Source organism: Falco naumanni, chromosome 2, assembly GCF_017639655.2.
Source record: "Falco naumanni isolate bFalNau1 chromosome 2, bFalNau1.pat, whole genome shotgun sequence".
NCBI lineage: Eukaryota > Metazoa > Chordata > Aves > Falconiformes > Falconidae > Falco > Falco naumanni.
This window is the reverse complement of record NC_054055.1, coordinates 97,532,173-97,558,031: the sequence shown is the minus strand read 5'-3', so window position 1 is coordinate 97,558,031 and position 25,859 is coordinate 97,532,173. Positions and strand designations below refer to the sequence as shown.

Here is a 25,859-nt window from a genome sequence, read left to right as displayed (position 1 = left end):
CCACAGCATAATTTTTTTGCATCTGTAAAGAGTTTGTATGCCTAAATTTTCCATAAAAAATCCAGTAAGTTGCTTACTCGACCAACAGATTTCTAAGTGGAGCATGAATACCATCGTCATGGATCTGAGAGAGAGATGGTCCATAGTAATGTGACACTTGGTTAAGTCAAAGTATCATCATACAACCTATCATTCTTTATCGTTACCTCTTTTCTGACCTCAATGGTGAAGATCCTAAACTTACAGTTTCACTTCTGCTTGTTTTCCCTACAGGATGGTACAGTATTTGATGGCAGGCCAATAGAATCACTGTCTCTGATAGACGCAGTGATGCCTGATGTTGTTCAGACCCGGCAGCAAGCATTCAGAGAGAAACTAGCTCAGCAACAAGCCAGTGCAGCAGCAGCAGCAGCAGCAACGGCAGCGACAGCGGGAGCAACGACGACTGCTGTTTCCCAGCAGAACACACCAAAGAACGGAGAAGCCACTGTGAATGGAGAGGAGAATGGGGCACATGCAATAAGTAAGCTAATCCATGCAGCTGCTTGCCACTGTTGGGCGATTCGAATTTCAGTAATATTCTTATACTTAGTTGGTGTCTGCAAGGTGGTAGAACTCAGAGGAATCATTTCAGGAGGGCAGGGAATTTCTAGAAAGGCCGTTGAGTAAAAATCACATTTCACATCACAGTGCTGTGTTTTACTGGTGTCCTTGCAGAGTCCAAAAACTTTCAGATATCTCCAGAATTGCGGGTTGAAGACAGTATCAAGAAGTGTTCTTTCCTTGGAGCAGGCTGCCCAGACTTCATTAATATTATCAGTCTTAAAGGTGCTTTTAGATACTTGATAAAAGTTGGGACAAGCTATAGCCACAGTTGGTCATTTTGGCCAGGCTAGGAGGGAGATGGGTTGGGAGGTTGGGACCTACAAGCCCAGTCTCTGTAAGTGAAGCATGGCCAGAGTATAGCTTTGAGCACTAACTATACTATGATCATCCATAGCCTTGGCGTGGTGTTTGGCCCAGTTTGCCCTGTGCCAGCTATCCATTCTTAAACAGCATTGCCAAGCACGGGACAGGGAGTTGCATGTGCCAAGGACCGTTCCCAGCAGACAGCTTGGATGCAGCCAACCAGTCTTGAAGGCACAGAGGAAAGTGTTCCTCACCTGTGTATTTAGTAGCACATGCTTAGTCATACAGTCCACTGCAGATACCTGACTGAAGGACCTGCCTTCCTGAGATTTCTTTAGCCTGTGGGAACTGCCAGTTCTCACGAGCTCTGAATTCAACTTTGTTTCTTGGTGACAGCGGGAGACTGTGCTCGTAACTTAGACATCTAAAGTCAGACACATAAAAGAAAGAGTGGACATACCTGCTTGTGTAACTAGATCTTGACAACTGTGCTAACATTGTGGGGCAGATATGATTGATGGTTCTGGTTTCTGTGTGCAGCCATATGAGGGCACTAGCTAACTTCTGAAATGGGACCTTAATGCCTGATTGCCTTCTGAGGAAATTCTGGAAGAATGTGCATGGCGGGCTTTGTAGGAAGGCCCAGCAGCTCTGCAGCTCTGTGGCTTAGACAAGTAACAGGTCAGGACTGTAGTCATGTAACAGATTCTATTTGTTCTGAAGTGTAGACACCTTTATCACTCTCCATCTTCACTTAGATCTGAATAAAGTCCTCTGTGGGTCAGTGAGAAAAATGCTTTCTAAACAGGTTTTTCTTCAGAGAATTCCAGTTGGGCGGGATAGTTTCCCCCAATAAAACTGCGGTGATTTAAATCACATTTTTTTATTCGAGAAAGCAATTGTAAAAAAGTTCTGAAAATTCTGAAAATATTCGTCTGGTTTTGGACTCTGGATTGCTTATGTTTTACTTCCAAATGACCCTTTTTTTAAAAAAAAATTGAACTTACTTCATATATGAAGGGGTGCAAACAGAAATGAAAGCACTTTTAAGTGTATCAAAAGCTGTCATTTTGTTTGTTGACACCTTCCTTGACTTGTGAACATTTGGGGGGAATGTATCCCTGTCTCAGGACCAAAAAAGGTAGAAAACTGATTATGAGTTCATCACTAATACAGAACTGCTCAGACTTATTTTCTTCTGATCTGAAGAAACACACATACTATTGTGTTAATGAAAAGAAAGCCTTGCAAATCAGTTCAGGTGTATGACCACACTCCACACCTTGATTTCTGAGATTCTGCCATGTTATTATTAAAAAAAATAATAATTCTCCCAGTGATTTTTAATAGAAGGATTTTCATGAACAGTTGCAGATCTTTCTTGGAGTGTTGAGGAGGAGAAGTCCTGTAGGATAAAATTTCACAGGGGTAGGATATGTGTCAGCCGATGAGATATTGTACCAGACAGGAAATTTCAAAGCATTCCTGTAGCTAAGAAGCCCACCAGGCAGACAAGTTAACTGAGCAGTGGCATTAGGAAAACAGAAAATCCTCAAGGAGTAGCTGGCCAGCTGGTATGTATTGTTGGCAGCTGCTGTCCCAGTTGGTCATCCTGGGTGAAGAGATGAGCTCAGCAGTTTAAGGAGAAGGAGGTTTTGGAGAGAAGATGCTGGGAAATCTAGGGACAGCCGACTGTGATCCATGTGCCTCCCTTGCCTTGGGAGGACTATAGCCTTTCTGTCTGAGGCATCAGGGGATAGCAAGGTGGTGTAGCACAACTGCAGATGAGGATTATACATGGGAGATGCACACAGAACTGCAGAACTGGCGTTCTCACCCTTGAACAGACCTGATAAAATAAACTCCAAGAGATCTGCCTCCATAATTATCAGAAACCACTAAAAATAAAGACTAACAAATGTAGCTGGCAGTTTACTTCATGGGTCTGATTAACACTCTTACAATTGTTATTTTTCTCTCTTGTGGTATGTTAGAAAAATATAGTTGCGTTAATGAAATAACAAAAGGGTTATTTATACCCTTCCTTTTTATTGCTTATGTAGGGTAAACTGTATATCCAGCCTTACCTTTTCCCTTACCACTGCGTTCAGAGTGTCTGTTTAGTCTACGATAGACTAAGGGGGAATATCTGGCAAGAGCTTGGCTTAGGACAAAAGGTTTAGGGTAGGATTGGACAGAAGTTTAGGACAGGATGTAAAATTACTTAAATAAGGACGAAAGGTTTAGGATAGATTGGACAAAACTTTGGGAGAGGCTGTAAGATAGGTGAAGTGAAAGCTGGGAAACCTACTGGGTAGACAAGCCTGCTGATACGAAAGGTGTGAGAAACTTCCCAAACCTTCATTTCCACTGTTGTTGGATTCCACAGAACTGCCATGTACTGGGATGGGTTTGGATAGTGTGCTAGTCCTTAGTCGTAACCTGGAAGTCACCCATATATCAGCCTGTCATAAAAAGGTGGGATGGGGGGAGTGGGTGAAAGAGATGTCTTTGGGAAGTTACCTAGTTTGCATTTATTCTGACATGGCGTTCTCCCTGACACTGTAACTCTTCCCCAAAAAAGCGCTAATACATCTTATATAACATGATACATTTTTGTATGTGGTGTTATCAATATAATGATAGGGTGATTTGATTTAAGAAAGAGACAGGAAAAAAATAAGCAATAACAACAGTTTGAGGTGCAGATTCAAATACTAACTAAATGAAATCACTGCCTTCTCCTGCTTCCTGAGTAACGTTTTCAGCTTTGAGTCACTTTCAAAATTAGTAGAAAAAAACAATCGGCACATAGAAACGGAGCCAAACTTTGGACTGTTTTCCAACTCAAATATTTTTAGTGTCATTTGTTTCATTATATTTGCAAGGATTGGCTTGGGTTTAAGAAAAATAAAGCTCTGGAGAAAAGTCTGAGCCCAGTCCCTTTGTTATAACTAAGCCATAAAGAACAACTTCAGTGAAAGGCCTGTCAAAAATTTAAGTTAAAAAACACATTTCCTGAGAAGACACAGGGTTAGCACTGGTAGGCTCTTAAAAATACACCTTCTTTAATTTGGAGGAAATAGAGAATTAATATTACTCACTGATGTGTTAGAATTATATTTAAAAAAAAAAACTTAACCATAATTGTTTGGTGGAATATGACTTAATTTCCAGTGAATTGGGATTTTTAATATGTTTTAGGGAAAAGATTAGAATAATACAGTGTAGAGTTAACCAAAGATCCTCTAGCCTTTAGAAAATGGCTTGTGTTAACATCTGGGCAGAGTCTGTCACTATATGACCTGCAGACTTAAGTTTCTCACCTGTGAGAGTCTGTTGCACTTGATAGAACTGCCCTTTCTTTCAGAGACATTCTTTGTGCAAGTGACGTCTTAACTGAGAGCGTTCTGCTCTGAATATACTTTTAAAAAAAAAAAAGAGAAGCCTATTCTTGATCATTAACTGCATCCTACTTACCTATTTATTCTTGTTCCCCATGCACACATTGTAGCTGCATCAGTAGGAAAGCCAAATTTTCAGATGAGACCAGGGCTCACAAGAGCTCGTGCTGTGTAAGGAACCCAGTACTCTTACGAGGGTACGTCTTGTGCTCAGGGGTTTCTGCAGTTTTTTGTTGTTATCATAATCATATCCATTTATATTGCTAGTGTCTGTCTGAATCTGAGAAGAGCCTGAAGCAGTATCACAGAAGCATGAACTGTCCTGTTTGTTCAATGGAGTATTTTAAGTTTTGTGCTCAACAGTAACACTCTGAATATGAATGTTCTTACTACTGATGAAAATAGGAAGAAAACACATATAATGTGAACATTTGTGGACGATTTCTGAAAGACTCCTCATCCTTCCCTCTCTTTTCTCCTGAACCACCAAAGCTATAGTGTCAAAATCATTACTGGAAGACAGTAGAAAATAATCCTGCAGGTATTTCATTGCTCCCAGAGGCCATTCAGTCTTTCATGTACTAATGCTGGTATCAGCCGATCAAGGTTTCTTTTTCACAGCATGACTTATTTGTGATTTTTTTCACAGCAGTTAATGATATTCAAAGTGTGTATCTAGGTTCCTCCATCTGGCCATGTGCAAACGAAAAATACTTCTAAGTATCAGGTGGCCTTGCTCTGATAACAACTCATGACTCTGGGACCTTGGAGTAATGCTGCTTCCAAGCTGTCATTTGGTTTTATTCAAGAGTGAAAAGCAGCTCTGCCTTTAGAGCCAGGCAGGTAACAGTAGGATGATATGCGGTAAGAGTAGCATCTCATTTAAATTTTTCAAATTAAAAGCCTTGAAAGATCATGATATAGCCCCCAGCTTCCAACTCACGCTGTGAACAGGACACAGATGAATAAACGCTGCTGTTTTTCTCATGATGGTGATTCTGTGCTGTGCTGAGAAGTAGAGGATTGTGACTTCTAGACTCCTGTCTTCTGGAGTCCCACATCTTAATAATGCTTTGCTCATCATTGCCCTGATTGCTCAGAATATCATACCAAAGTTCCCAGCCAATAGTGTGAGGCTAAATCTCAAGTACTAGTATATTCATTTTAGTAGTTACACACATAGGGAATTATCAAGGACAATGAGTAACTTAGGGACTCGGCATAGGTGTAGAATTTACAAATAGTCGCTTCTAATATGTTTAGTTTTATGCAACAAGTCCATAGGTAAGAAGCATAGTTAAAAATATAATAGATGTTTTGCATTAGAAATGTGAGCTGTGAAACTACTGTTAGTTGTTTTCTAATTTTGATATTCAGTGCTATGCAACTCATTGAATTACATATTAATTCCATTCCGTTCCATCTATGGGATAGATATGGCACAGTTACTACGATACCTAACCAAATATGCAGTAAGTGCTACTTGTGTGACTCAGCATAAATCAGGCAGAGCAAAACAGGGTATTTGAAAGCCTGGGTAAGGATAGAAATCTGGAGATGTTCCTTCCGATGGCAGTTGTGCAACGTCACAGTCTGTTTTGCCAGTTGATGGGCAATAGCTCAGCAGAGCTCGAGTACGAGGACAGATGGCTGATTTTAAATGCCATAAACATGTGGCAATAAAGGAGCATAATTATTCTACTTGCGAACCTATGGATCTCCATATGTGATTAAAGAATGACTAACTGAAAGACTTAACCCAGAAGGAGGACTTGTATTTTGATCAATCAGAGCAGATCAGCTGGCCAAGGCATTGATTAGATAACACAAGGCTGGCTTTCCCCCAGCCTGCCAGTTATCTGCTCTTGGATGTGCTTTCTGCAAAATGGGCCACGCTTCTGCCTGTAACATCTGCTGTCTGCTGTTCCACTGTGTTACCTGTCCTTGGTTGGTGTCTTGTTCGCAGAGGATAATAATTCTGCGTTGCTGCCAGGAAGTGTAGTTTGAGCTGAATGAGGAAGATTTATACTGAAAGCAATGAAAATCTGGAGTGAAAACATTGTTCATGATGCAAATTAGAATGAATTGCTGCCACTAAGAGAAATTGATCATTTTAAATTCACTTTTTTTCCTTAAGGAAATAAAAGAGCTTTATAAAAACAAAGTTACTTAGGCTGCAGTCTAAAAAATATTGCAGAATTACAGCATGCCGGTTAATTATATGCCTCAGTTGGTAACTTTGCATGTATGATATCCCTGAGAAGGTGATCACTCACCATTTCTCTGCCATCCTCAGGGAGAGAGGACCTTACTCAGTATATTCTTCATCTGTGAGTAGCACACATATTACTTGCATGACACTGTGTAAGAAAATGTATCTGCTGTATTGTTACTTTTTTAAAAGAGCAGCATAAAGTTTTTCTCAAATGTGGCAATCTGTTATTTTAATAAAACTGTAATTTAATAAAACTGTAATGTAACTTCATTTTTAATGAAGCCAGCTTCAAAAAAACCCTATACTGAAATAAATGCTAACTATTTTTTGGAAGAAGAGCTATGTGCATTGATACAAAATAGTTTGGAGAGCACTACATTTTGTAGAAATACCATAAATTTGAATCATCGTATGGATGAAAACAAGAGTAATGTGGTCAGTGACACAACACAGAATATTATTTATAGCAAATATGTTACTGTTAGCTTTAGGCCATGGGTTTTTAAAGCAGACCTAACAGCATCCTGTGAACTATTTATTCTGGTATATCTCCTTACAGATAATCATTCAAAGCCAATGGAAATTGACGGGGATGTTGAAATTCCTCCTAACAAAGCAACAGTCCTTCGGGGCCACGAATCAGAGGTGTTCATCTGTGCCTGGAACCCTGTCAGTGACCTGCTAGCATCTGGGTAAGACCATGACTGAAAGCAGCTGCTACAATACAGAGTATATTTAAGAGATGCAAGATGTGTACTAAAGATGAATGAGTATTCTCTTCACTGTTTCTTCAGCCTGCAACTGTTTTTTTCAGCAGTACTGTTCCTATGTAGCAGTTAAGTAATTATAAGGTGACGCAGAGTGCGAAGCATTTGCGCTTTTAAGATGTGTACTCTGTGGACCTGAATACACATAATTTTTTTAAAGGTTTTAAAAATAACTATGGATAATAATTCTCAAGAGTATTTGAAGTTCATGTAATTTACTCCTACTGCTCTTAGTTAATGGTTCACATTGCAGTCTCGGAAAGGCTTTGGCCTTGGTTTTCTTTTAAAAGTACAGAGACTAAACCACAGCTCTGTTTGGCTATGTCTGCGTTAGTGTGGTGCACAAACAGGAGTAGATCTGTAGAGCAAAACTGTCACTGCTGTTTATATGGGACAGGGGGCTTCAAGCTGGACCTAATTTTGTCCAATGAGCGGAACATGAAGGAGTGGTTTCAGGGCATTTTGGGTTTAGCGTCACTCGAAAGGAGTCTAGTTTGTGTTCTGCAGGACTGCTAAGCAATGACAACCAAATAAGTGGGACAGTCAGGAGACTGACTTACAAAAAGCTCTTTTGATCCAAACAAAAATACTAATGTAAACATACCCCAACAGCTATATACAGATGCTGTTGGAGTCTCTGTTTGTTCATGCTTAAAGTTAAACCTTAAAATGAAGGCTAAATTTAAGAAGTCTAGCTGGGAGCATGGAGAAAGGCTGATAGAGGAGATAAATGGGGTTTCAAAGTCGCCTAGCAGTACCGGAACACATTTCTTACAAGGAAGAGGAGAGTCCATATTTTGTTTCCAACTTTCTGCAAGTTCATCAGAATAATCATCTTCTCTTTGTTGACCTATATACATGAAAACAAGGAATTAGAGTGCAAGTGGGAAAGAATAAACAGAAATAAATACCAGGTTGGATAAGCAGCACATAATCTCTTAAGAGAGTGAAGACAGATGTTTCCAAAGAATACTGTCAGACATAAACTGGATTTTTCGAAAAGAAAATCCTGCTGAATATGCTTCGTTTCTGGAATGTCCAGGCCTGATAGTACTTTTAGCACCTGTAGCACTAAGGGGTAGAATTGAAAAAACTGTATGTAGGATGTTTGAATGAAAAAAAATTGGGTTTCAGCTCTTTCCGTAGGCTAAGTGGGTCTTCTGGTGTGTGGTAGAGTCCCTGGGTGATGCCATCATACAGACAAGAGCAGTAACGGCAGCCACGCTCCTATGCCATGCATTTACTGTATTTTCTGCAAACCATACTCCTCTTCCCACTCAGTTTTCTGGTGTCTCAGGCAACACTGCTTGGCAGTATTACTTATCCCTAGCAAATGGTTATTACAAAGCAACAAAGTCCTGATGATTAAGGGTAGTCTCCAGTTAAAATCAGGAAGTATAAACCAGTTATTTCAAAGATTGTTCTCTTCCCAGCTTACATTAAAGGAGTGAGCCATAAAAATAAATCTGTTTAATGTATAAATAAATAAGAATTAGGGTTGACAAATGTGGAAAGAGCTATGATAGTCCTCAATTGTCCTGTCCCAAGTCTGAGAGGGTATTTTCGAGGAAAATTAAGTGAATCAGGAGAAGGCAAAGAATCTGTGAGGTGCAGGAAGTGTTACTGCCTACATAATGATTTGGAAATCAACATCAAATCGTGTGAACAAACATGCCTCTGTACAACAACTCTTAACTTTTCAGTGTATGCCTAAATGCTTTGACTACCCATAGATGTTAAATCATGGCCTAGTAGTGAAGAAACATAAAAAAACCAAGAAGAATTTAGTTAACCTCATTAAATTGTTTTCATGTTGTTTCTTATTAAAGATTAAAATCTAGATAAGGTTTCATAAAATCTGGAAGAGCTTTCCCATAGTGGAGACAAAATTAGAATTTCATGGGCTGTCTTGAAAACAATAGCTCACATATTTAGTATCATTGGAATTAGGGGACTGTATTTGTTGATACAATAGATCTCTTGTAGCCCTCTCATCCTGAACAATATACTTTTTAATAGTAAACTTATCCATCACGGTATTTTATCTGAATTCTATGGAGAACAACCTGCAGGTGATCCGTTAGCACACCCACATTATTATCTGAAGGAAAGTCGGTGGGGAGGAAGGATGCCATACAGAATTATTCCTTAGGGACACCTGCCAGCACCTGAGATGAAGTGAAAGTGCTGCTTTATTCTGGAGAACATCTGCGCAGCTGAAGTTAGGCATCTGCTCAAGTGCTCTGTCCCTCTGCAGGTACCTACATCTCTCCACTCATTACATGAGGAGTTAAGGTGCTCAGACCTCATCCGTTGGCTTTAGCATTGGTAACTACTTCCCGCTGTTGGACTCACGCCTCTGCCAATGCTTGCCGTACTGGACTGCTTCCCTAGCATCTGGTTCACAGCCCTAGTGTGCATCCTTTAAACAATGAACCATTTAATAAACCAGAGTATGTGCTGCAGTGACTGAGGAACCAGTGGGTGTTTCAACTTTGCTGCAGGGTGCTAAGCACTGGTAGACGGATCCCTGGGACAGTGATACCTTACACAGCTTCAGATAAACCTGGAGGATGATAATCAGGACCATTAGTCAGCTGTCTTAAGCAGAGGAGTACGCTCTCACTATCCCTTCAATTAAGCTTTACTATTCAGCGTAATCGGTCTTTCTTAATAAGCTTTTTTATGTGATTTTGGAAGCATGTAAATACGTGCATGAAATGAAAATGCCATCAGGTGCTATGTCTTATGCAGGCTAATCACAATGCAATGAAAATGCAAAACCTTAGATCCATGTGCATCTTGATCAAATTTTAGCCTGCTTATAGGAAACAAAGTATGTGATGAAGTTAGCCCTCGGGTAATGCAGCAGTGAGTGCCTCATGAAGCTTATATGACTGAAATGGTATAGAATGCACAGAAGAAAATGAAACCAAAGGAAGAGAGCTGAGTGACAGATTATGCCACTGCATAAAGAAGCATTTGAGATGTCTGATATAATAATAGTGCAAGCTATCATCTATAGGTAAACTGTGTTACGCCACCAATTAAATGAGGGGGAGAAATTTCCCGAGATCTACAGTATACCGCAGTTCTCTTTGTCCTTTACAAAGTAGTGCTTCAAAAAAGAAAACCACAGTTTGATGTGCAAACACCGAATTGTTAGAATCTATAATAGCCATATTGTGCTGCCCAGTCCATAGTTTTCTTCTGGTTTCCCATCTGCCTGATTGTACCCATCTGTTGTCTTAAAAAACACATGTAAAACCTAACTATTAAATAAAAGAAATAACACATTTGTTCTTTTTATAAAGTGCCTAGCACAACGAAATCTCAGTTTGTGGCAAAGTAGTTTCTTCGAGCCTTGTTACACTATACAAGCAACAATTTTTTCTAACAATTAGCAGTTTAGACAGCAACCTGATGTAATCTTCAAAGCACTAAAAGAATAATGGAGGTTCACAGCCTAATCTGAAACAAGTTGCATAAGGCGTTTTATTTGTAGAATGAATTACCCAACTAGAGCATTGGTTTCCAGATTTAGTGAGTATTCCACTGATAGAAAGGGATTTTGATTCTTATGTCACAACTACTCAATTGCTATTGTTTTTTAGGATGTGAAAGCTAGCACGGGGATATATGCTGTCTGAACTTTGCAAAGGGCTATTTAAACAAACAACAACAAAAAAGAAAAAAACCCAAACAAACACACAAAAAAACCCCAACAGTGCAGACAGGAGTTTCTCTGATCAAATAGCCAGAAAAAATGTATTCTGTGGCTGCCTCTCCTCCACCACACCCGTAAGCCCTAAAGTGGAGGATGGAGGATACTAGAGATACCAGTGAAGGCTATCAAAGGCATGACTGTCACTAGATGGCCATGAGAAGAATGCTTAGATGTTTTGAATGGAAGCATCATAATGTACAGTGAAGTGCAGACTTACAGCCCTGTAAGAGGATGAATTACCCTGTATGAAAGAAATCAATATTCCAGAACAAATAATTGGATATACTGTTTTGCACAGGTTGAAAAAAAAAAAAAGAAAAAAAAAGAAAAAAAAAGTAGCTGCTTGGCTAAATCTTGGGATTTGGCCATTCCCAGCCATAATTCCCATTTTGCTCTTAAAAACCAATTGTCCTCCTCTTCAAAGACTGATTTCTTCCGTGAGATAATTTTCAATATCTCTTTTAATTTTATGGCACATGTAAAATGTTACAGATAATCATGGTCTCTACGTAGTGCAGAAACCCATTACAGCTACGTGCACATTAGTAAACTAACCATGCCTGGGAATATTCCTAGGCGCTGAGGCCAGCTGGCACGGAACGGACGGTGTCTGTGCTAGCAAACTGTCCTGGCTGCCAAACAAACTGCACATTAGGAATCGTCTCTGGACGTTGTAACCACCAAGCCATGCCCAGGAGTTATTCAGAGAGAATGTCGCGGCCCTGAGCAAGGGTACTAATTAAAACAGGTCAAAATCTGGCCAGGGAATACGTATCAGTTTGCTAGTATAGGTCATCATGGTCCGGTGACCCAGAGTATTCCTGAACATGTTTGAATTTCCCAGTATGGAAGTGGATGGACTGTGAATGTCCAGGCTGCTAGAGCCTTCAACTGCGAAAGCTTTTACAGTTGAATTTAGGATATTTCTGTCAGCATGTTCAGCTGCTCCTTCCAGGAGCATTCTCTGTTCTGTTACACCCAGCCATGCCCTTCAAGTAATTCTCATCACCGTGAAGCAGAGGGACCTGGCCTCATTCCCAAAACCCAACAGTAGGTTTCTTTGCTGATCTAAACCAGCCTCTTTCACACAGGGGAACTTTGTCTCTTGCAGGATGCTCCATGCACCTTCACTGTCCCTAGTCAGCAAAATCGTTAGCCAGAAAAGCAGTTGTCCAAGATCTTGCAGTTACAGCTGTGTCTCTCAGATGCAAGAAAGGATGTTTCTAGGCCATCTGCCATCATCTCTGGGTCTTGTGTAATACTTTGAGTTACTGTATTCCTCTTATCAGTGGTTTAGGATCCCCTGTGAATTACCTTTTTGAATAAACCTTTTGAATTACCGGGCTGAGGGGGGGTTTATTTCACACACCACCACCCTAGTCAGTGCCAAGTGTTAATTCTGCTAACTGTAAGTGCCTATTCGTTAGCAGGTGACTTTACTGGGGCCAGTTTCCTCATTGCATCAAATCTGTTAATGCAAAGCAGTCAGCTATTAGGTGAGGTCTACTTGAATAACCTGTTGCAGGGAGCAGTGCTGTAGAATCAGTGGAACAGAGCTCTCCTTCTGGAACCCTCCGAGGCACTTCCCTCTACTGACTGCCTTTGGAAGCATAAGCACTTACTTTAAGAGACCTGCTTTATTAAGGAAAAGTTAGGGGTGTGAATTTCGAGGAGGAGTTTCCTTCCCTTTATGCTTTTAATAAATATATTTTGAAATAAAATAACAAAAGGTCTAGCCTGTTTGAGCCAGATTTATTAAATACACATTAACAATATTGCTTACCAAAATAACGGTGTTTATAAGACTTGCAGGTGAAGATCAGAAATACCAAGGTTCACCAACCATCTTCCAAATTTCTTTACCCAACTGCAGCTGTGTTAACCTCTGCTGGCAGTTAAGGAATGGAGATTTTATATGTCACAAACAAAATTCTGCAAACATTTGTCCAGCTTGATTCATGATGATACCAGGGCTGGAGAGCATGCAATAAAATTCTTTTAGAACCAGCCTTCCTAAAATCTGGCAGTGCTCTACCGTAGTGCAGAACAGTACACCTATTACTCAAGTGTTCATGACTTGCATGTTGGAATGGCTGCTTTATCATGCAGATAGAAATGCTTCTGTGGGCTAAGGAGATTAAATATCTTTCTGAATTGTGCTTGAACTGTGGTCCTCTAATGAGGCAGGGTTCACTGAATCATTCAGCAGAAATCAGAATACTTTCCAGAGCAGAGAATACTCTCTTTTTTTTTTTTTTCCCCCAGCAACAAAAGGGAAGACACACAAATACCCCTGCCACACACTGGTAGGCTTATAAAGCCTCTCTGCAGGGACACATAATAGCTTGTGTAGCCTTAGGAAGAAGAAAATGGAAAAACAAAATTAAAATACTGGAAAATAAGATTGCCCAAGCATTGCCAGAAAACTGGCTAAATAAAACTGTTGAAAAACAAAACATAACCCTTTTAGAACTAGCAAATAGGATATTGTGTTTGATAGCCAAGTGACTGAGTACTTTATTCACAGGGTCCAATAACAAACTGGATTATTACAATGAGGGCAGGACTGGCCCAGAGTCTCATACAGCAGAGAAGCCAGCGCTGAAGGAATTTCCTACTTAGCATGTTAACCAATAACCCAAGCCTATGAAAGACTTATGTTCCCATTATTGTAAATGATCACAACTGAAAATGTTCCTTAACTTCTGTGCCTCATGATTAACTTCATTAATTTTCTAGCCAACATGTGCAAAATTGTTATTCAGTTTTCCAGACCTTTGAAGAAATCAGGAGTTATATTACAGTCACAGCTCTGTATGGTGGCAAAAATTACCCTGGTTCAAAATATTTCTTAATCACTATCATGGAAGCTGTGTGCCAAAAATTAAAGAATGGCCGTACAGCAGTAGCTAGTGGTTAGGCTGGCAAAGCCCTGCCCAGCCATCCCATCACAGCGTGGCCTGAAGTGTTCAGACGAGACGGGGGCACATTCCCCAGGTATGCCACGATCCAGCATAGCGCAGAGCCACTGATACAGGCAGAGAGGTTTTTGCTTTTACAGTTGAACTGTTGTTCATGAAAATTTGGCTGAATTATTGGCAAAGTAATACACAAATATCAATTGAAGTTCGATGCTTGGTTGGTCAATATTTGCACTCATAGACATGTCATGTGTTTAAAATTTACCTAGTACTTTTCATATAAATAATGTTTCACTAGTAGACCAGAAAAAAATTAATATTCTCCTGTGATGGATTTCCTTTTTAGTAAAGCATGGTTTATCAAAGCAAAAATGGATGTCAGGGGTTTAGTCTTCAAAGAAAGACTTCTTCTCCTTGTTAGTGTATCGGAATGGAAGTTTTAGTAATTATCTTCAAAATAAGAAAAGCTAATGCATCAGCTTATATCAACCATAAAATTTCATCTAGACTGTATGAATTCTTGAAATATAAGAGAGATCTTAATTCTGCTCCAAGATTCTATTTACTACATGTAAATAAAAATTACCCTCTGAACAAAAGAAGAAATCCAGGGCACTTTGATTGGTTTTGTTGTTCTTGTTATTGATTGTTTAAAAAAGGGGGTGAGGGGGAGTGAGAGGCATATTCTAATAAACTAGAAAACATAGATTCTTCCAACCTGTTGCAGTTTCTGACATCAGACATTTTTCATTGGAAGAAAGATGTATGCAAAGTGAAGATTAACACAGTATTTACAAGCAGATTATGATAAACTCTTCATTTCCTTCTCACAGCTTTTTGTAGACAAAATCAAGGTTTCAGCCTGCAGTAAAAACATCTCCCTAGAAAATACTTGGTCTACAAAATAGATTAAAATCCTGGTGCTGGCTCAGTCTTGCTCTATTATGTCAATAATTATTTTGCCACTTTTTCAGACAACATGAGCTAAGCAGCCAAGCTACAGACAGCAAAGGACCCTGTAGCCATGAATTTAAAAAATGGAAATAAGATGAATTTTAAAAATTAATTTATATTACCTTTCTACTTTCCTAATTTTTGGGTTTAGTAGCCTGATTTAATGCTGAGAGGCTGCCCTGCAAACAACTCCTGTCAGAGACTATGTGCTGGTCTGTCCCGGATGGAAGTACCTTATGAAAGGGCCATGGCCAAACCAAAGGCAGCCTTAAGTTCACCTCCTACTCCTGCAGTAGCTGTCAGAGGAAGCCAGGCAAGACCAGGGAGCTGGCATGCAGCACCTTTGTCACACTGCCAGCAGTCCCCTGCCCCAAAGCTGCTGCCAGGGTGACAGGCAGTGATGCTGCCCGTCCTGCAGCTGATGGGACTGTGCACACTTTTTATGGGAGGTATGTGGGCACAGCCATTGCGTTTCTGTCTTTGTTGGGATTTCCAGTGTTATGTTTGTAATGTTGAGTTCCCCCAGACTATCTCAGTTATGGTGATACCAACTTCAGGTATGACATGCAAAACTTAGAGAGAGCAGGTAAATGTATTTTAGGTAAAACTTTTCTGAATAAAGCAAATGACTATGTGGATTCAGATAATAAGTATATTTTAAATACGTGCTAGCTGTTTTAAAAAATTATATGGAGTGCAGGAAGGGTTGGAAAGAAAAATTACTTTTTAAAGGTTGTGATGTTCTCTCAATGAAAACAGAAATAGAGGTTTTTACATTGTTTGCTGGCCTGACACTAAGACGAATTTTCATCTCTGCACAATTGCTTTTATAGATCCGGAGACTCAACAGCCAGAATATGGAATCTCAATGAAAACAGCAACAGTGGTTCCACTCAACTAGTTTTGAGGCACTGCATAAGAGAAGGAGGACATGATGTCCCCAGCAATAAGGATGTGACTTCATTGGACTGGAATGTAAGCTAACTTCTAAGGCTGCACATGGCTTTTTACTGTCTAAATTTAATTCAGAGGCAATTGCAGCTGCTGCTCCATGTCTTTTATATCTGAGGTGACCAGAAGCTCTGTCCTAACCTACTGACCTCTTGTTTCAAATACTCATAATAAGCTGAACTTTCCCCTGTATGCTATAATTTTTCCAGGACTCTTGCCATCTTCAAGCTTAATAATGGTGTATTTATATCTCTATTTTAGGAGCATGGATAAAAATAACTTTAAAGAATGAAGATTAAACAAGCAAACTATGTAGTAGTGAAGCCTGATTAATAATAATATATTTGCATCTCATAGTTACTTTATTTTGGCATGTAAAGAGATACAGGCACCAGTGAAGCTTTTTCTGAAGTTGAACTGTCAAGACCCTCTCTCATTTTAATGATGCTGTCCATAGCAAAATGTGTTGACATTATTGTCTTTATCTTGGTAGGAGCATGTGTGGCCATTCTGTCTTTACCTAACCACCTTCTCAGTGAAACTCTTGCCTGATCCCTTTTTTACTTTCATCCTGTAAAACTTTGTTAGATAAGTATAGTCCTGCACACAGAAGCCTGAAGTGAGCCCAGAGGACAGGTATGGTTAAGAATCCCGTCTCGGCCAGTGTCTTTGGGCAGCTTTAAGGCGGCTTCATGTCTCCTTTCTGCCACCCAGCACTGTAAAAAGACCTGAAAAGACCTTGCAGGAACCTTAATTAATTTTGAGATCACTTGCATACACTGTCTGTTTTGAGGATACTAGTACAGACAGAGTGATCATACAAATCTTGTTTTCGTAGAAAAACAGATTAAAAATTAAGTACCAGAAAGGATTCTTAGCAATTACATACAGCCTTGGTTGCTGGCCGGAGACCAACATTCGATTAATCCTTGCTGCAATATTACTGTCCTTCAGGTGAGGTAGGTGCTTCACAAAAGGAAAAGATAAGGCCACTGCACGAATCAGCTTCCCCTACCTATTTTATATTTGCCACAATGAAAGAAGGTTGTGAATACAGAAAACAGAGATAGGATAACAAAGCAAATAAAGATGAAACTCGGGAATGTTACTTATATCCTGTGGAAATCACAGTGAAGAAAAATAGTTGGGAAAAACTGAACTGAAGAGGAGGAAAAGAGTAATTGAAAGAGGAAAACATGCCAAGGTGCAGAACTGTTAATGAGAAAAGTTATCTAAAACATATAGGGCATCCTTTAGTATTTCCTTACCTTTCCAGACTTCATTGACCATGGATACTTCACTTGCCTTGTGCTAGTACTTAATGTAAGGAAATGTTCCTAAATTAAACACTTGAAGTGCTTCCAACTTACCTTGAGTTTTTAAAAGAACGTGAATTGCCACCAACAGACTTGGATAAACTGTACATCTAGTCCCCGAGTTTTCCTTCCCTTTTCTCTTTTCCCTCTTACCACCTTTGTTCACATCAGTTGTCCAGGTAAGTATATATCACAGTGAAATTGGCTTAGGTTTTGATATTTTTCCCCTTTTATCATTATATATTTGAGTTAAATCTACAGCTGTTCTGACTCACTGTTTTGGGAGGGTTGGAGTGGGTATACGTTTTAAAGGATTATTTTATGTTTTTTTCCTTATTTTCTATTCATGATGCTAGAAATGCCATCCACCTTTATTGTTTATTTAGAACTACAATATTAATCATACTTCGCTGTGAAATTTTCACACTGGTGATATTAAATCAATTTTTCTCTGGTTTATGTGATTTTTGTTAAATGAGAAAGGTTATTTCTAGAGGCCATATTCAGTTCATGTCCTTTGGTACCAAGGGTAGGATTCATCTCTGTTAGATTTAACTATATGAACTAGTCTTCTAGACTCCCTCTAAGTCAGCAGAAACAAGAGAATCATGGCTTACACTCCAGAGGTGGGCGATGCTGTTAGTTGTAGAGGGAGACTAGGTTATGCTCTTAAACTAACTCCTAACTTCTGGATGTCTGGAGATAAATGGGTTAAATTTCACTGCCTGATCCATGTGCTGAAATGTTTAAACACCCAGCTGCAAAAGCACCTGTCTCACCAGACTGCAGAGTCAAGTTCCTTCTTAATTATTTTCATTCTGGCCCAGTAACTCTGGCATTGGTGGCTGCACAGGAGATACCCTTCAGTGAAGGGCTCCCTCCAGCAGAATACATGTAATTTGCTGATTACAGTTCCTGGGCTTTTTTCCTGCTAATTGGGACCCATGAATCCAACTTTTCTCAGGCTATCCGTGATGGTGCCATGCCTCTGAGCATGTGTTGGAGTCTGTGTTCAGACAAGTAGGAAGCAACTTCTTGGTGGTAGATAGCATTCTGGGTGGTAACCACGAATGTAGGTGGCTTAGGTGTTTAGGTCCTTCTTTCAAGTATAGGTGCCTGAATTTCACTGAACTGGGGTTTAGTCAGGTTTTAGATGATCTATTGACATTTTATAGGCTCTTTATGTCTAAAAAGTAGTATCTGTTCATTATCTGGAAGAATCCCATATATGTTATATCTTGTTTTCTTTTTCTAATCCTTTCGTTAAATTACTCTTATCTGATGGTATAGCCCAGTATTTCACGTATGTTAGAGGGTTTTATTTCTTCTTTGCTGTCTGCGATAATAACCTCTAGTTTAAATCTGTGAACTCATATTTCCCATAAATCACAATGCACAAACCTTAAAGAAAAGAAAAAAAAAGGGTTGGTTGAAACAGATTTCCTCTAGTATCAACCTTTGCCATTTATATATCCCAACAGAGTGATGGAACACTATTGGCTACAGGCTCGTATGATGGTTTTGCAAGAATATGGACAGAAGATGGTAAGTCAAACAACAGTTATTGCTCTTGAGCATCAAACACTGGTGAACTGTAATTTGACTGATTTGTAAACAAATTGTAATAGTAACCTTTTCTTTATTCCAGGTAACCTTGCAAGCACCTTAGGTCAACATAAAGGTCCAATATTTGCCCTGAAATGGAACAAAAAGGGGAATTATATTTTAAGTGCTGGTGTTGATAAAGTGAGTTTTAAAAATATGTTATTCTAACATATAAATGTGCTGACTCAGTGAGCTTGTGCTGCTGAATTCTGTAAGATTATTTTCTTCTCCTCCAGGCATCCTGGAGAATCGCAGAATTGTACAATCATTGAGGTTGGAGTTGAGTTTACTTTAATATGTTTTAGTGCATATTGATTACATATTTGAGACTGCATAAGTGTGTACTATTTTTATGTAAAAGATTTTACTTTAAAAAACCAGCTCCATTTTACGCCCTGTGTAAAACTGTGTCTTAAATGAGTCTCAGTTAAGGAAAGAACTGCTTCCAGTACTTACATTTGTAGTTTTATCAACTAACTATTTCCGGGAAGGAAGTGATCTTAAAGATACTCCATCTTTTAGCTCACCTAACTATTGAAACACTTACTTGAATAAAGTAAGTATAACTTCCTATGCAAATATGCAAAAAAAATGGTAGTTCAGAACTCAAAATCAAGCAAAACGTATTTACAGCTGAATGCGCATTAGAGATTAAAATGAACAGATGACTGATGATGATGTGCACAGATCCATTAAAACTGAAACTGGAAAGTACACAGCATTCATCTTGGCTAACTTTCAATGTCTAAAAATTAGATTGGGACTTCCAAGTGATGGGTTGCATGGCCTGTGTCACAATGAGAGGCACCGACAGTGCTTCTCTCCAGCAACTGACAGAGGGAGTCTAGGGAAACTAGCCCAGGGTCGTACAGCTGGTTTGTAGGCTAGATGAATCCCTATATTTTCACATACTTGTGAAAATGGAAACCTAGTTTTATTCCTTTTAATACTGCCTTATATTCAGCTACACATGTCTCCCAGTGGTAATTCCATTGTTCTGGTGAACTAGGTTCCCAATAACAGCAGTGATTCTTCAGGTGATCCATTATTAGCAAGGTGAGGCATCCTTAGTTTATTTTGTGGAATCATCCACTCCCAATAAATTGACAATTCACTCAGAAGGTGGTATTTAGCTCTACAGGGGAGTTGCTTATATACGCTATGAGTATGGATTAAACCTGTAATAAGCAAATTACACTTTCTTCTGTCCCACCACAGAACTGGCAAGAAGGGATACATACTCTGCTGCTAGATAAAGATTGCACTTGGTAGTTTAATTGTGAGAAATGTAGCATCCCATAGTTTTGAAAGAGTTCCACTTGCATCTCTGAAAAGGGGAAAAAGTCTCTTTGAAGAAGATAACTGTAACAGCTGTAACAAAATACCAAACCTGTTTAGTGCTATCTTCTAGCATTATTCGGAGAGAATGTGCATATTCTTAGTAGTTATATTACTTCCTCTGTAGGCATGATACCCTTTATATACACTTAGATTATTATTCTGTAATATTTGCAGCAATTTCTGTTTTTTCAGCTGTTCAGCACACACGGCTCTCTGCAGTCAATGATTTTATCAGTCTGTCTTTTAGAATTGCTCCTCAGTGAGGGTGCTCTCTGTTTTCTCGAAGCTGAACAGTCACTAATCATTTTCTCCCCCCCTTCTTCCGGATGCAGACAACAATAATTTGGGATGCTCACACAGGAGAAGCTAAACAGCAGTTTCCTTTCCATTCAGGTAATTTCTGCATAACTCTTGTTATTGTAATGAAATGCAGTTTTTAATTTTGTCAGTATAATTTATCCTTTTGTAAAAACCTACCCCATCTGCCAGAGAGAAGTTTGAACCAACTTTTTTGTGCTTTAACTATTCTGAGTGTCATGGCTTGTGGGTTTATTCTTTTTTCAGAAAGATAGGATTCTGTGAGATTCAGCTTTGAAAGTCAAACTGATTCTAGGAAAGGATTTATACAACAGCCGTGTCTACCTAGCTGAATGATTCTGTCATTATCTATGTGCTTGAATAGTAGCAAGTGCTGATTTATGAAGAGACTTTTCAGTGATGGGTGTCTGGGATCACTTCCGCTCTTTCTGCTCCTGTTGCAATGAAACTGACTTGAGACAGAAGCAGGTGGGTCTGTCATGCAGCTAGCATTCTCCGCTGCAAGCATGAAGCTCCCCAGGAATTTCTTAGCTTTTAATTTTGACTTGAAGTTCTTCAATATTTGCTTTCTCTGATTATCAGAAGTCAGTTGCCAACCTTGAGTTTCAAAACCTCGTTGCACCAAAACCTTACTTGGGTGGTCATTTGTAGATCTGGTCTGCTTCAAAAAGACAGGAGATGTCACAGTTACTGAGTAATCTTGAGTAACGGGCAATCACTGACGTAATCTTAAATTCCCCTGAGGCCAGACTTGTGAGATGATGGCTGAATTCATGATCCAAACTGGATAAGTTGTCACAGTGAAGAATTTTTAAGGGGCATAGTCAGAGTTTAAAACCACCCAAACATGCCAGATTCTGAGGATGGAAGTGTTCATCTTCCTGTGTATTTGCTGTAACTAATCCATTTTTTAATACACCATGCTTTCGCAAGGTGCTTAATACTAATAAAGCATTAATTTGTACATGCTTTTCAACTCAGTTTCTAGTTGTTCTCATTTTCATATTTTCATAGATCTTACTAACATGCAGTGGTAATTGAACTGGTTATTCAACAGAACACAAGAAGTATATGCATGCGCACAGCAGATCCGTACTCTGCATTTTTGTCACTCATCTTCTCACTAGTGCAACTGTCCATTTGGAGGAATCGTGTCTGCCGACAGATTTTCTCACTGTGGCATTTATTTATCTGTCATAACTGTTCCATAAAAGCAAACTTTGCATCGTATAGTGATGTAGTTCATGAGACTCTTAAGCCTTCTGATCCCTAACTATTGGTCTAAGATGCTGAAGATTCAGAACTTGGTTGCCCCTTCATGAATCACCTTCGCTGACGTGTAGCTGTCTTAGCAGTGGTGCTCATCAAGGACATATCACTCCGTTCCCCTTCTAGCAAGTTGAAGACTTAATTATACCTTCCGATGCAATATGCTGATGTCCATTTGCAATAATACATGGGGTTTTTTAAATCCTTATTACGCATACAGTTTGTCTTTGGACCATAAGACACAAGTGAAGTGGAGATGTAGAGAGCCTGATTTTATATTTTTTATTATTATTTCAAATATGTTTTCATAGGAAGGTAAAGCAGTTTGTTATTAAGGAAATTGTTGATAGGCAAAAAGTGTATGTCCTGCAAAAAGCCCCTTAAAATCAGCTGGAGTCTTTGTCCTCATGTAAGTCTAAAGCCACAAAGACCTCGCCTTGTCCTCTTTACATCACTTACCAGAACAAACTAACAGCAAATTCCTTTCCATATCTGGAATCTGAAAACCTTGTCTACACAAGGATTAAAGGTGGCATTTTAACAATTAAAAGTCTAGTCTAGGCAGAGTACAGTTCCTTTAACACATACTTGTGCGGTATACTTCTTTGCATACTTCTTTGAAGTCTGAAGATAGTTGGCTTAGGAATAACATAATTTTTTTACTCTCAGCTGCTTTACAACAGCTTGTTTAGTTTACACCCATATGGTAAAAACTGTCATCTTAAAATACATAAGGAAGTTTCCTTTATCTAGGTCTTGAAGGCATCTATGTCATTAATGTTTCCATGTAACTTTTAAGGGTTTATGGTCAAAATATGTAAGTATGTGGAAAAGTAGCTTCTAGGTTTTCATTATTCTTTTTTAAACTATGAGTCATCATAAGGCATTTGATCAAAATACATGTCCGTAAAGCATATTTCTTTAAAATGGAGTGAAATAATCCAATTTTCACATCTACTGATTAATGTGGACTGATGTCTGTGCATGCAGGAATGAATTAAGTGATACCATAAGATACTTGTATGACCCAGTTTTAGACTTCTAATGCTCTGAATCACTTCCTGCAGTCACTTAACTCCATCCTCTTCTGAGCTTCCAATTCTGAATTACACCTAAATTTGTTCAGAAAAAGCTTAAATTAACTGATAAGTATTGTAACACTTCTATTGTTGGGATCTTTTTTGGCTGCATTTCTTAATGATTTGTTGCTGCTTTTATTAGATGACATTCTAACTGGTTTTATGCGATTGGCAAGTATCCTGTAGTTTTCAAGACACTTTGGCAATTTGATTACTTGCATCAAAAAGCATGTTTGGTTGTTTTTTCCAAACCATTTTATGTAGTTACTTACCCAGTAAACATATGATTAAATACACCAGTAAATGAATCAGTATTAATTAGCAACACTGATTCAAATTATGCTGCAATGCAAATCCATCATTTTAGGTGCCAATAGCTCTCAGAAAATTACTTTTCAGCTCATACATATCATACTAGATATTAGTCCGGAAGGCATATTGCTGTTAATGAAGACAGATTTTTGTTTGCTCTGACACAGTGTTACAAAGCTTGCAGCATAAAAAGACAAACAGAGAGTTAAAGGAACAAAATCCTTTACTGTTTCCTGATCCCCAGTCATGTTCATCGGAAAACTCTGAAGCAGCCTGCCCTCCTCACACAAATTGCCTTTATATTTCTGCAATGTAGAAATGCCTTACCTGTCACACAGAATTAGCAAGCTTTTTCATTAATATTTTACTAATACTTGTATATGAAACAATTTCAGCCCTCCATTCTCATTTAGTGAGCTACCTGCTGCTTTGGAAGGTGACGTGGATCAATCTCATTTTACAGTTCGTACAAATTTTAACAGAAAAAAACCATAGTTAAATATAATAGACTGGCCAGAACAGACATCTTTTCACCTCTGTGTTACAAAAGTATTTTTCTGAATGTATTTGAATAAGGCATTTCTTGGTTTCATTTTAATGGTAAACTTGCATTGTACTGTTGCCAGAGAGAGATTCAACTTTGCTTCCTATATGCTAGTTGTCTTGTGACGCACTTGCTTCTCACAAGAGTATGCAGAGAATTAAGATTTCTGCATTTTAGCAAGTCTTATGTCATCCTCTGGAGGGCAGCTAAACTCTTTCCTGAGCAAAAATCCAAGCACAGTCCTAGAAACACAAGGAAGCTGTATGTCAGGAGTTTCCTCCCGTTCTTGTGCATGCTTTTAGTCTGCAGTGAGATGCTGTAAAGTTTTGTGGGGTTTTTTTGGGAGGGGGGTCCACACTTTCTGCGAAGTGTGTGTGTTGCACACAGGCACTAGTTAGGCGTTCATGTGCTATCTGTGTACAAAGTTTCATTAATTCAGTCCTACTTAATGCTAAACCCTCTACAGAAACTCTTCCTGTCATTTCAAATCAGCTTGATCAATGTTCCCATCCTAAATCAATTCCCAACCAAATTGAACAATGTAGGTGTTATTAATCCACGTGTCCACACAAGACCGATAGGTTTGTATCGGTGGTTGCATAAAGCTAGTGCAAATGAAGGCGGCCACCTGCTGCTTCTCCCTCCCGTGTTGTTGCCGAGTCTGGCATTCACAGGAACAGTTTTTCTAATCCAGCTGAAATTATCCACATTTTTTCTGGGTTAGTTTTCTTCCAGGTTCTTCGCTGAACTGGCTTACAAAGGAATGAATGGTAGAGGTGACCCAAGAGACGTGTGTGGCTGGGAGGGGGGAGGGTGGAGGTCGATTTTTTTGCCCCCACTTACGTAACTTAATCCAAAAGATTCTCAGAAAAGGTGCCATGCAAAGCATCCACATCATCCACTGCAAGACAAAAAAAATAATTTGTGCCCTTCAGACAGTCCCTGCCACCCCTATAAGTGGTCGTAAGTGACTGACCAAGAACTAGCTTTTAGTCGGTTTGATCCAGATAGGTGACAGGAGGAAAATGATTTGGGATAGCTGTTTCTTTGCTGTGTTCCCTGACGTTCCTTCCATTGTTCGTACTTCACAGCTCCTGCTCTGGATGTAGACTGGCAGAACAACACTACTTTTGCCTCCTGCAGCACTGACATGTGCATTCATGTATGCAGACTTAGCTGTGATCGTCCCGTTAAAACTTTCCAAGGACACACGGTAAGTTTAAAAAGTCTGAAATGTTAATGATGAAGTCACAGAAGCATGTTATGATGATGGCAGATGATGTGTTTGCAGGGTGTATTCTAGCACCAAATGTGTTACATCCCACAGCTTCCCTAAAACTGTATTCCTTGGGAGTGATTCACTGCCTGTGAGAAGGGAAAAACTGTTCTAAATTACCATAGGAGGCCAAACCTGCAGTTTAAACAATGAGTCTATTTATATGTAGCATCAGCTGCAGGCTAAGGGCACATTAATAAGTAAGATTTTGGTTTCCTCGGCTTAATTTCCTTTAGCAAATGAGAACTATGAATAAGGAGAGAACCATTTACCTCCAGCCATTGTTCAGTTTTAGAACCAATTTAATCTAATAAGATCTGTTTAAGATATATTTCCCCCCTCTTTTCCTGGTGGTATTTAACGACCATCAAAGGCTAGTTTTTCTAGATCTCATTCATGAGAAAATTGCTATCATATACTGACCTGTAATTTAGATATTAACTTCCAGAACTTGCTGTCTTCCCCACTGAGAAAAATTGTGCATTTGGAGACCTTTATCTAGTCTGTGGTTAAACTGATATTTCATGACAGGTTGTACATTCCTAGCAACAGACTGGTGCTTTTTATGATTATATGAAATGCACCGTTTTGCACATGATCCAAATTTTTACTTCAAATATCTGTACAGTTGCTTTTAATTATGACTGAACCATGTAAAATGGATAAAGCAAAATCTAAATATTTTCCAGGATTATTTTCACTGAGACTGAGCCAATTTTATGTTTTAAAAAAGCATTCTTTCCCTTTTTATGAGATGCTTTTTTCCCCCCTATGTATGACCCTCACAAAAGCACAGAAAATTTAGAGATTACCAAGGGGATACACCAGGCTTAGTGAATTACAAAGTGCTAGAAAGATTGATAGAGAAAGCATTGTAAGGCATTCAATATTCCATCCTGGATTTCATTTACACAATACACTTCTTTTTAGGGAGACCAGCATTGTTGTAGA

The 25,859-nt window shown here is 39.1% G+C and overlaps 1 protein-coding gene across 6 annotated transcripts in view; it reads left to right on the top strand.

Annotated features, from left to right (window-relative positions):
* TBL1X (transducin beta like 1 X-linked) overlaps nucleotides 1–25,859 on the top strand; it is a 199,894-nt gene that overhangs the window by 164,089 nt on the left and 9,946 nt on the right. For all 6 annotated transcript variants that reach the window (XM_040582780.1, XM_040582784.1, XM_040582782.1 and 3 more), the window contains 7 exons: nucleotides 274–523; nucleotides 7,088–7,220; nucleotides 15,731–15,872; nucleotides 18,646–18,709; nucleotides 18,813–18,910; nucleotides 20,443–20,503; nucleotides 24,724–24,845. In XM_040582780.1, coding sequence (XP_040438714.1) covers nucleotides 274–523; nucleotides 7,088–7,220; nucleotides 15,731–15,872; nucleotides 18,646–18,709; nucleotides 18,813–18,910; nucleotides 20,443–20,503; nucleotides 24,724–24,845 — 870 coding nt within the window. The remainder of the gene's footprint in view (nucleotides 1–273; nucleotides 524–7,087; nucleotides 7,221–15,730; nucleotides 15,873–18,645; nucleotides 18,710–18,812; nucleotides 18,911–20,442; nucleotides 20,504–24,723; nucleotides 24,846–25,859) is intronic.